Genomic DNA, 11,783 nt, shown 5'->3' on the forward strand with positions numbered 1-11,783 from the left:
AACCTACAGAATGTCTTTAAGGTGATCAAAAACCATTAAAAGGAGAACCACATATTAGGAATTTACAAATTTTGCTCAGCAATATTTTAAAGATATATTCTATGATACCCTATAAATCAAAGTTTAGACACACAAAAATGTAAAATAATAATTTTAATATAACACTTTTGCTTTGATAATTTAATTTTATTGACACATAAAACAACAAAGTAAGAGTAGTTGTAAATAGTTCTCCTGGAGGAGGAGCCAAGATAGTGGAATAAAGGCAAGGACTCCCCTGAGTTCTCCCTCAAATCTCTCCAAATACCTTTTAAAAATGACTCTAATTATAGAGCAGCAGAACCCACAAAAAGATGGAGCAAAACAAATTTCCAGCCCAAGACAACTTGAAAGGTCAGCAGGAAAGGTTTGCTGCACCAGAGTGAGAAAGGAGTGCAGTCTAACATGGGCTGTGCCAGCGTAGACAGCGCCCCAGCAAACCCAGAGCAGGCCTCTGGGTGACTGAATCAGTGGCAGCTGTGGCAGTTTCCAGACCTCTCAACCCACAGACACTGAAATCAAATTTGAAGGTCGGCAGGAAAGTCTGCCACACATGGATGAGAGTGGGGCTACAGTGCATGCTGCACCAACATAGCTCTGGACCCAGCAAACCAAGAGCATCCTTTTGGAATGACTTAATCAGTAGTAGCAGTGGCAGCAGTTGCTTCTAGGGCTCTCAGCCCACAGACACTAAGGGGGTCAAACAAGTGGTCAGAAGATTACAAGGGGAATTTTGCTATCAGTGAGGCAGGAATCTGTTGCTTTGTGTATACTGGGATCCAGCTCTCAGTCCTTGCTGGCAGTCCCAAGGTGAGGAGGAGCACTAGCATAACAGAACTTGTAGCAGCAGTGGAGGCGAACCCTCTTCATAATTCCAGGGCAGAAAAGAGTACTTGTGGTCACCCACAGACGAGAGCACACACCAGGAGGATAGTAAAAACCTCTCCTAAGATCATACCACCTTGGAAGACTTTGAAACTTATAGGTCCCTAGAAATGTCTCTGAAAACAACTGCACAAAACCCCTGAAGCTTGGAATAGTACTGCCTCCACCCTGGAAGCAGAACTCTATTTTAAGAAAGAGTTAAAAATCAAATAATAGGTTGGGGAAATTAGAAAACAACAGAAAAAAACATCTGACTATAGAAAGTTATTATGGTGACCAGGAATATCAAAAAAGACACTCAGAAGAATACAACACACTCAAAGCTCCTGCATCCAAAGACTCCGAGAAAAATATGAATTGGTATCAGGCACAGAAGATCTCAAAAAGGAGTTTGAAAATAAAGTAAGAGAGATAGAGACTGTTCACATTTTATACAACATAAAATGTAAAATGTAAGTCTAAAATACTTATTAATAATTGGTGAGCTCATGAGAAAGAAGGGGGTAAACCTGACTATGACATGAATTTAAAAAACAAAACCATTTAGAAACAGCTAAAAGAATAACCATTTTATACTAAAGAGGTGCAAGAGGAAGAAATGATACAGAGGAATTAGATGGGGAGGAGGTCTGGTGGTTCTGGTAACCTACTTTCATCAGGAATGTGTTTAAGAGGAAACAATACGTACGTATATATATATATGTATGTATGTATGTATATATATGTATTATATATACGTGTATGCGTGTGTGTGTGTGTGTGTATTAAAGTCTTCTAAATCTAGAAGAAATAAAATGGTAGGGGTATAGACAGGGGGAGAGGACAAGGGAGGGATTTTTAGAGAGTAGAATGAGGGAATAGGTAAAAAAGGGGTAGAGAAAGGTGTTTAGATTTATGGGAATGGGATGATAAGGGAGGGATTCTGGGAGGGGGGTAGAAAAGTAATAGGAGGGCAAGGTAGTTGGTAAAAGTAAAATAGAGGAATCAGGAGGGATAGGATACAAGAGATATGCACAAATATGAAAACAAAGATCAGGAGTAGAGTATGTTTGGGAAAGTATATGTCTATATATGTATGCATATATGTATGTATATATCTATATCTATAGAGAAGCATATCTAAACTTTATTGTAGCCTTTGGGGGTGGGATGGGGGGAAGGAAAAAAGAGCAAAGTAAAAAGTGCACAGAAGAGAACAAAAGAAAACTCACAAGGAAGCACAGAAAAGATGGATAATTCTCAACACAACATGTATTATTTATCATATAGGCCTTTTCTTATCTGAATACTTTATTGCATTCTTACCAGTGTACAAAACAGAAATCAATGAAAATACAGAGAGGTAGATGAGAAAGTCTGACACAAGATGAAACTTGAATGATTCACTTGGCACAGTGTTACACACATATAGATTAAATTTTGTGCAGGCTTCAGAATTCTCTCTCCTTTGAATAGTCAAAATTCACATCACAGAATATCATATCACATCACAGATCCACATATGAAGACTGGATTCAGAGATTTTTCCCAAGCAGCTTGAAATCATCTTGCTATAGGAATGAGCAGACTTTCTGGGGATGGAAAGGATTAATACTGGAAAATACCCCAGTCAGCAGGGGATCATTTTGGGCATTTTGCAGGCAAAACTGTTCCAGATCAGCAGCAGCTTGAGAAACCTGCAGGTGGTGGAGCCTGGCCTCGAGCCAGAGCTGTTGCATCACCTTCCTCATGGCTACAACTTTGGGGCTGCTGGACATGGTGCAAAGAGCTGGGGTCCATGGTCTGTGGTCAGTGCTGGGTGGTGGGTGGTGGGTGTTTGGGCAGACATCCACTTGCTCCCTGGCTCACTGGGTTTGGCCCATATAGACTTTTTTGAAATGAAAATCTATTGCTGTATATTTTAAATCTTCTCTTATATTCTGCTATGCATATAACATGCTCTTTTTTCTTTCTTTGTATTTAAGTTTCAATATTTAAGTTTATGATATGTTTTGTTCCTTTTCTTGATTCTGTATTTGTGTTTTGGCCCTGCAGTCTAAAATAAAAAAATATTAAAAAAGAAAAAAAAAACTTTTAAAAAGAAAAAAATGGAGAGGAGAAATGAGAGTGATGCAAGAAAATCATGAAAAATGATTCAACAGCTTGGTAAAAGAGACACAAATATAATTAGAACTGAACAGGCTGACTTAGCTGTACTGTGAGTTTGTTTTGGAAAAGACCCCAGCAGGGGATCAGAGAAGTTTTGGGATGGTGAGGCTCCATGTTGTGATATTCTATATGGAATGTTTTGTGTTCCTTGCTATTATGATGAAGTGGACTGACTGGCTGTGTGAGTAGAGAGTCTCATATACTTTGTGATATAGAACTACATAGGCATCTTGACAATTATCATCTATATTGTTATTATTGCCTTACTGTTACAACCCACCAGCAGGCTATTGCAGTAGTCCAGGCCTAAGATAACAAGACGGTGACAGTGTCAGTGGAGAGAAGGGGGATCAACACCAAGAGATGTTAGAAAGGGGACATTGACAGGTATCCACAACAGGTTGGCTATGGGGGAGTGAGAGATGGTGATGAGTTGAGGATGATGGGTAAGTTGCAAGCCTAGGGGAATGGGAAAGGATGATGATGATCTAGACAGTAATATGTTAAAAGTGCCAGGGTTTAGGGGGAAAGACGATAAGTTCCATTTTGGACATGTTGAGTTTAAGATGTTTATTGGAATCTAGTTTGAGATCTTGGAAAGGCAATGGAAGATACGAAATTGGAGGTCAGCAGAGATATTGAGGCAATTTTAAAAATGAGTAAGCAAAGGAAAAAGAACCTGATCATTGACAGTTACTTTAGTAAAGAAGATCTGGGTTCATATACAAAAGAAGATAGTAAGGTAACAAAAACCAAAAGACTCTTACCCTAAAGAGTAATGTCAAATGGCACAAGTCCAAAAAGAAATAAAAAAAAAAAAAAAAAAAGAAAATAACACCTTTAAAAAAAGCCTAGGCCAAATGGTAAAAGAGGTCCACAAAGCCAATAAGGAGAAGAATGCCTTAAAAAGTATAATTGACCAAGTGGAAAAGGAGGGCCAAAAGTTCATTGAAGAAAATAATTCCTTAAAAATTAGAGTGGAGCAAACAGAAGCTAATGACTTTATGAGAAATCAAGAAACAATAAAATAAAACCAAAAATGAAAATATAGAAGATAAAATGAAACATCATATTGGAAAAACTAACCTGAAAAATTGATCTAAGAGATGACCAGAAAGCCATGACCAAAAAAAGAGCCTAGACATCATCTTTCAAGAAATTACCAAGGAAAACTGCTCTGATATTGTAGGAGAGGGTAAAATAGAAATAGTAAGAATCTACTGATCACCTCCTCCAAGAGATCCCAAAATGAAAACTACCAGCAATATTATAGCCAGATTTCAGAGTTTCCAGGTCAAGGAGAAAATACTGCAAGCATCCAGAAAGAAACAATTTAAATATGCTGCAGCCACATTCAGGATAACACAAGAGTAGTAGCTTCTACATTAAAAGATCAGAGGGCTTGGAATATGATATTCTGGAGGGCAAAGGTGCTAGCATGACAGCCAAGTCACAGCTACCCAGCAGAACTGAGTATAATACTTAAAAGTGAAAAATGAATCACTTGGTGTTTTGAAGTCAACATCTGTAAATCTGGTAAGCAATTTTCTAAGACTTCAGTTGAAGAAAAAATATTAACCTGTTCAGACAAAGGGAGTTTTCTCATCTGAGAGTTCCCTTTATCAATGATATCACAGCTGTTTTTTTCCCCTATCCCTGTCATACATTTCTTGGATCCTATATTTTATGCCAATTATTTTCTTCATGTTTTTCTTCATCCTGCTGCACTCTCACGACTGAATATTTAGCTCCCAAATTAGGACCATGTTGATTTCTTATAGCTCACTAGATTTAGTCAGCTCCAAACCATGATGGTTTATTTTTCTGTTTTGCAACTATTTTCTTATATCTCCACCCTCCCCCCATCCTAACCCATACCAATACCACCTTTTACCTCTCATGGGGTAAAAAAAAATGTCCAGGCTATCATTGTTTCTGGAAAGGGCATATTCTATAGCACCATTCACCATTCCTGGTTAGTTGGTCAGATCTCTTAGATCCAGATCAGTCTATCTGTACTATCTGTCCAAAATATATGCATTGTGGAACTAACTCAATAAGATTTCCAAACAATTGCAGTTGTGTGCAATTGTGTGAGCAAGAATAAGTTTCCATTAATTTCCTAATTATTTTGAAAATGGATTATTAGATATCTCACAAGCACACCAAAGGATCATATAATGTTCCTTGGTGGAATTAAGATCATTACATTAAATGACCCTTAGAGTATCAATATCATCCAAGCTATAATACAACCAAAGTTATTGGACACTGTTCGAGATGACAACTGATATCTACTGCAGAGCAGTGATTAAAAAAGGATACCCTGAAGATGATGAGATCCTGTTTTTGGATGAGATTAGGACTACTGTATCAAGTACTGGCAGACTACAGCATCACCTTAATATCCATGATGGCTCAAAAAATAAATCCATGCTCACTCAAGTCACAAAATCGTGCTATCCTATTTTCCTTTAAAAAGTGTCTATTTATGAATCAAAACATAACTATACATAAAAGAAATTAAAATAAAAATGATATTAAGATATTATAATCTTTGTAATTTTGAAATTCAGTATCTATAAGCACAGTAAACCTCAAAGAAAATAAGGTTTTAATAACATCTCCCTTGTACTCTACAATTTTTTATTTTTACCAAGAAAATAGATTAATATTTTGTAGTATAGCATACCATTTATAGAATTCAACAAATGACATCTTGGGATATAGCCTTGTGAAAAAATAAACAGATTTTCACCCCACCTACCCCCTCCAAAATAAACAATTTGATGAGTTGAAAACTGTCTTTTCTTTTGTTCAAATCCTCATGAAGTGCAAATTGGTCATTTCACACAGATGTGCATATATTTTCCATGGTTGTCTGATCTGATGAAATACTCTTTGCTTTGGAAATGACTTTTTAATACCTCTCACTAATTCCAATGTCATTGTTACAATTCCATGAACTTCCTACTTATGCCTGCCTGCACAGACCATAGGACTTATGGAAAATGTATCATATGAATTTTCAATCCATTTCTATTTTGACCTTCTCTCTATTGTGACCAATAGTTTATGGTTATAAATGAAATGTTCAAATGGTACTTTGCCTTGGTCCAAAGACACCTAAACGGAAATGTAAATTAACTTATGAAATCTATTTTAAAAGCCAGATGGCTCAACTTTGAATAATCTCATTTTGTAATCTTTCTCTAAAGTGTTTCATCACTATGCTCAAAGGCATAGAAAACTTTGACTGAGCAATGTCACTATCAGATCTGCACCCCAAAGAGATCAAAGAAAAAGGAAAAGGACCTATATGTATAAACATGTTTGTAGTAGCTCTTTGTTAAGTGTCACAGAATTGGAAATTGAGGGGATTCTTATCAACTGGGGGGTGGCTGAACAAGTTTTCTAACACAATTATGATGAAGAACTATTGTGCTATAAGAAATGACCATGAAGGTGGTTTCAAAAAATATTCCAAGACCTATATGATCTGAGGCAAAGTGAAGAGAAAGAACTGGTGGATTACTATGCATGGTAACAGGAATAAATACACAGATGATCAGCTGTGAAAGGCTTGGCTACTCTGATCAATACAATAATACAAGACAATGCCAAAGGATTTATAATGGGAAAATGTTTTCCATCCCCAAAGAGAGAAATGAGGAACTTTGAATGCAAATTGATATTTCATTTTTTTTTGTTTTTTTAAATATGGCTAACATAATAATGTTTTGTGTGATTTCATCTACATAAATAATATCATATTACTTGCCTTCCAAGTATGTGGTAGAAAGGTAGGAGGGAGGGAGGGAATTAGGAACACACAATTTAAAAAGAATGTTTAAAATAAATAAATAATACTAAAAAATAAAGTACTTCCATATTTACATAAATCCTAGTAGGTAGGTTTCTTTCATTGTCAGTTGTGCAAATTGCATGAGAAAAAGTAGGAATTTTCATCTTTCCGTCCTATTTCTCCTTGCTGACTTTGGTTTTCTTAAAAACATAATCCATTAGCAATCATCTAATACACACAGAGACACACATGACTCATTTGCTTCTGGCACAAAGTTTCTAACTTTTAAGAAAAGTACCCTTGCATATGAGTAGATATCCTTGACAAGGAATCATTAAATGTGGTCTCTAACACTAGCTCTGCCTAATTAACCTTGTGACCTTGGCCAAGCCATTTTATATCTCCAGTCTGCAGTTTCCTCTCTCTAAAATATGGAGTTAAAATCTAGACTACATAGGGAGCATTATAGTTTGTCCTGAATGTGATATTTTATGAAGCGCATTAACATTCAAGAAGGAGTCAAGGTGGTGAGTGGAATTGATACTATTACACACAAAGATCAGTTGAAGAAACCAGCACTGTTGACCTTTTGGGAAAGAGAGGACTTGGGCAGTACTATGGCTTGAGGGAGAATTGGGAGGAGCCTGAGAGCTCTCTTCAATTCTTTGAAAGGTTGTCATGTGGATGAAGATTTAAGTTAATTTTGACTGACTTAGAATGGAGAACTGGGAGTAGTGTGTGAAAGCTTCAAAGGAACCATTTTCAGTTCCATATAAGTAAAAATTTTCATTAAAAATTAGATGTTCAATAACAGAATAGGTAGCCTGAGGATATAGTTGATTCTCCATCCCTGGAGCTGTTCATACTGAAACTAGAGGACCAGTGTTATAGGTTATTAAAAAGGGGATCCATACTCAAATATGAAGTGACTTTCAATTCTGAATTATCTGTGATTCAGTAATATCATTTATCAGACATGATTTATTAGAGGATTCACTTTCTCCTGAGCGAATTTTCCAAGTAACTGAAGCTTAATGCTTTAACTTCCAAACCTTTCTCAGTAAAATTTTCAAGTAGAGTAGGAATTATGCTAAATTGCATTGCATTCTTCAATGTCTTTTAAATCAAGTTGATCAGAAATCATTTCTACCATTCTTGATGGTAGTTGAGGGATTGATCATTATGAATATTAATTACTGTATAATCCTTCAAGATAATTATCCAGGAAGTATGGGGCAGTATACAACAATCTGCCCTTTTGCTAAATGCCCCCAGATTCATGCTTTCTTAGTATGTGTGTTTGCTTTCCACAATTTCAACAAGGCAAATCACAAGTTTTCTGGGACTCTATTTGTTTATAGATTGATATTTTTAGATTAAGTAATCTCTAAAATCTTTTGAATTTCCTAAATTCAACAAATGTGATATATCTTTTCATTGAATCATAGAACTGAAAGAAACCTTTGGAGATTGTGTAATGAAAGACTATAACATTTTTAGATAAAGCGTAAAGATCTAAATGAATTAAATGATTTCCCAACATTTAACAGTTAATATGTTACAGAAGCATAATTGAAAAATAAATTACAAAATCACAGACTCATAGAATTTCAAGTTTGAAAGTGGCTATTCATAGTGGCCATTCAATATGATACAATTTCCCTAAGATTAGAATTTTTTTCTTTTATCTTTTCCTTTCATTTTTCTTCCCTTCCTCCCTCCCTCTTTCCCTCCCTGCCTTTCTTCCTTCCTTCCTTCCTTTTTTTGTTCTTTCATCTTCATATATCCCAAATTATACATTTCCTGTCACATTGTAAATACTTAAATGCTTGTTAACTTAGTAATTGATTGATCCTCTAGTCTAATGCACACATTAATAGAAATCCAGTAGTCATTTTGTCCCTACTTAATGACTTTCAATGAGAGGGATCCTACTTCCTTCTTCAACAGCCTATTCAACTATGGAGTATTTCTAATTGCTAACAAATATCTCTTTACACTAAGCCTAAATTGACCTCTCTGCAACTTCCACCCAATACTTCTAGTTCTATCCTCTGAGAACTATTTTGTTGTTTTTCAGTTGTTTTCAGTAATGTCTGACTCTTTTTGAGCCCATTTGGGGTTTTATTTGCAAAGATACTAGAGTAGTTTGCAAATTCCTTCTCCACTTCATTTTACAGATTGTGAACTGAAACAAACAAGGTTAAGTGACTTGTCCAGGGTCACACAGCTAGTAAGTGTCTGAGACAAGATCCAGACTTAGGAAGATGAGTCTTCTTGACTTCATGCCTGGTACCACCTACCTGCCTTGAGGACTAATAGAATGTGTCTAATGGCTTTTTCTGGTTTCCTCTGTTTCAGGTTACCATCATGTCATACATGATGACAAGTCCATGTCTTATGAACTCTAAGTTCCCTTCTGTCTCTAAATCTATGATGCTATGTCCCTAAAAGTCTTCAGCTAAACATATCAAGTTACAGCCAACCAAGAATCATAATCTTCACTTTAGTCCATCTTGTACATTCTTCCTGGAAGCTCTTTTCTTTCTTTCTTTACTGCCAAGCCAAAGACTCTTTCCAGTATTCCATGTGCCATCCTTAAACTTCTCTATTTTTATTAAAGTCAGGAATAAAAATTTCAAATCTTAGTATCTATACTACAAAAGTTAAATAGTTGTGTACTTATGCCTGAATTAACCTAGTCCCTTTCAACTAATATGTCAGCTAGCAGTCATTCATGCTCCTGACTTAAAAAGACCAGGAATTCTCTGCCTTTAAAAGAGTATCTATAGTACTTGATAAATTTAACTTGTATTTGAAATATTATTTATTCCTAGGACTGAACTAACAGTGTTTTACCCATCACATCTGAGCTAGAGACTGACATCATACTCCAAGGCATTCTGAAGAGGCAAATGATCTGACAACATACACAATGGAAGTTGTATGTCAAGGTGAAATAACTGATGGAGTGGATAATAAAACTTAATGCAAATATGGCATCTAATAGATAGGAAACCTGTTGTGTAAATGTCGAGAGCTCAAATATTATGTTAAAAAAAGAAATGTACTAGCAGTAGCAATAACCCATAATATGGCTCAATTATGTGATATGATATATGGAGGTGAATTAGAGTGGTAAGAGCTGTTAGGATGAGGCCATCAGCTCCAAATGTCAGGGTGAGACACTTTTGAATTGAGAGCATCTTTAGCTTTATTGAGTTTATACCATTACTGCAAGACTACAAAGTGACACCCTCATCAGCTATCTGTTGTTTAAACCTTAATCATACAAAATTACTGGTAGTGGGAGCTCTTGTTACTGGCATTCATGGAGTCATTTATTTTGTGGGTAAAACTGGAAAGGACTTTGCCATTTTCATAATTGATGTTCACAAGCTGGGTTGCATTCAGATCTGTCAGTGTCATTAGAGTGTCACCCAGAATCAAATGGAAACTGGGTATTTTAAATAGCATTACATTATACAGCATTCCCTCTTTTAGGGCAAAGAACCAAGTGCAAGTGTAGATTTATGCCATGTTGTGATACTCAATCTTCTTACTGCTTGCTCAGAGTCTCTGAATGTGTTTTGAGAACCATAGGGCAATATACTGGAAACAACATAACATGATAGGCAAAGAGGAGACCTGCATTGCCTGAAAAAGAAATGCTCTGTGTATACCCTAGTAACTACATGGTTTTAGACATTGAGTCTAGCTGCCAGCAGTAAAACTGCTCAGCATTGTGTCAAACATATATGGAAAATGTAAAATCATAGTGATTTCATTTAATTCCATGAAAAGATGAATAAACTCCCGAGTATCCAGGGATTAAGAAATAATCTGAAACATTAGGCACTATTGCTAAAGATTTTGTATAACATTTATATTGTAATTATTTTATTACATTATTATTTTATTTCCTTTATTAATTTTTTCTCATTAAATTTTCATCTAGTATACATTAAAATTATTTCTTTTCTTTTGTTATTTAATTTTCTTTATGCCACTTTCTTTTTTGACTTTCACATAGGATCATAGATTATAGATTTAGAGCTGGAAGGGCCAACAAGAGCTGTTAAGTTTAACCCCATCATTTTACAGATGAGGAAACTGAGATCCAGAGAGCTTGACACAATCATGGTCCCACAGCTAGTACACACTTGAGATGGTAATTGTATTTATGTGTTCCTGATTCCATCTAAAGCAGTCTGTTCACTATACCATACCACCTGGATGTGCCATCCATTCCTAAACTGCTTTCCATCTTCCCAATTCAAGTTAGTTTTGGATTTCTCTTACTCTGTCTTAACTAATATTAACCCTGTAGACAGCCATCCCAACAATATCCTCTCCTCCATCTATCCTTGTTCCCCTTACCTCTTTGCCCTTAAACTATTTCTATCCTCATAACCATAAATCCTAGTTAGCTACCTATAAGTAAATTAATTAATTAATGAAAATGGATTTAAGTACTTGTTCTGTGCAAAGTACGTTGCTGAGAGCTAGGGCACAAATAAAAAACATCAAGACAGTTTCTGCTTTCTAAGAACTTAAATTCTAATGAGGGAAGACATCACATATAGGTTTCAACTACAAGTCAGATAGAAAGGTCACTTGGTCCTGAGTACTCTGTGGCAAAGTAGATGGTTTTCTGTTATTTCTACTGATAATCATAACCATTTCTGACATTAACCATGTAACAGTGTGATGTTTTTTAATGAAAGAATCATATTTTCCCAGTCTCCAATAACTATGGCTGCTGAAGAGCTAGGCACTAAAGCAGCTTCAGAAATGTTGCTATGCCACATCTCTCCAAGTGTTGTTTTGTAGGATGATGGCTGTGAAGACTGGACTATAATAAGAACCAATTTGATCTGGGTTTTGCTGCCAAACCCAAGGCTCT

The 11,783-nt window shown here is 35.8% G+C and overlaps 1 protein-coding gene across 1 annotated transcript; it reads right to left on the minus strand.

The window, feature by feature from the left end:
• Positions 1–2,474: 2,474 nt before the first annotated feature.
• Positions 2,475–2,681, minus strand: LOC118852829 (guanine nucleotide-binding protein G(I)/G(S)/G(O) subunit gamma-5-like). Its single transcript, XM_036762523.1, has one exon. It carries the CDS (start codon positions 2,679–2,681, stop codon positions 2,475–2,477), a length of 207 nt encoding a protein of 68 aa, XP_036618418.1.
• Positions 2,682–11,783: the final 9,102 nt, after the last annotated feature.

This window comes from Trichosurus vulpecula, chromosome 6, assembly GCF_011100635.1.
Source record: "Trichosurus vulpecula isolate mTriVul1 chromosome 6, mTriVul1.pri, whole genome shotgun sequence".
In the NCBI taxonomy this organism is placed as follows: Eukaryota; Metazoa; Chordata; class Mammalia; order Diprotodontia; family Phalangeridae; genus Trichosurus; species Trichosurus vulpecula.

Excerpts from the sequence above, each read along its gene's own strand:
- LOC118852829 (XM_036762523.1), bottom strand. The coding sequence starts at position 2,681 with ATGTCCAGCAGCCCCAAAGTTGTAGCCATGAGGAAGGTGATGCAACAG.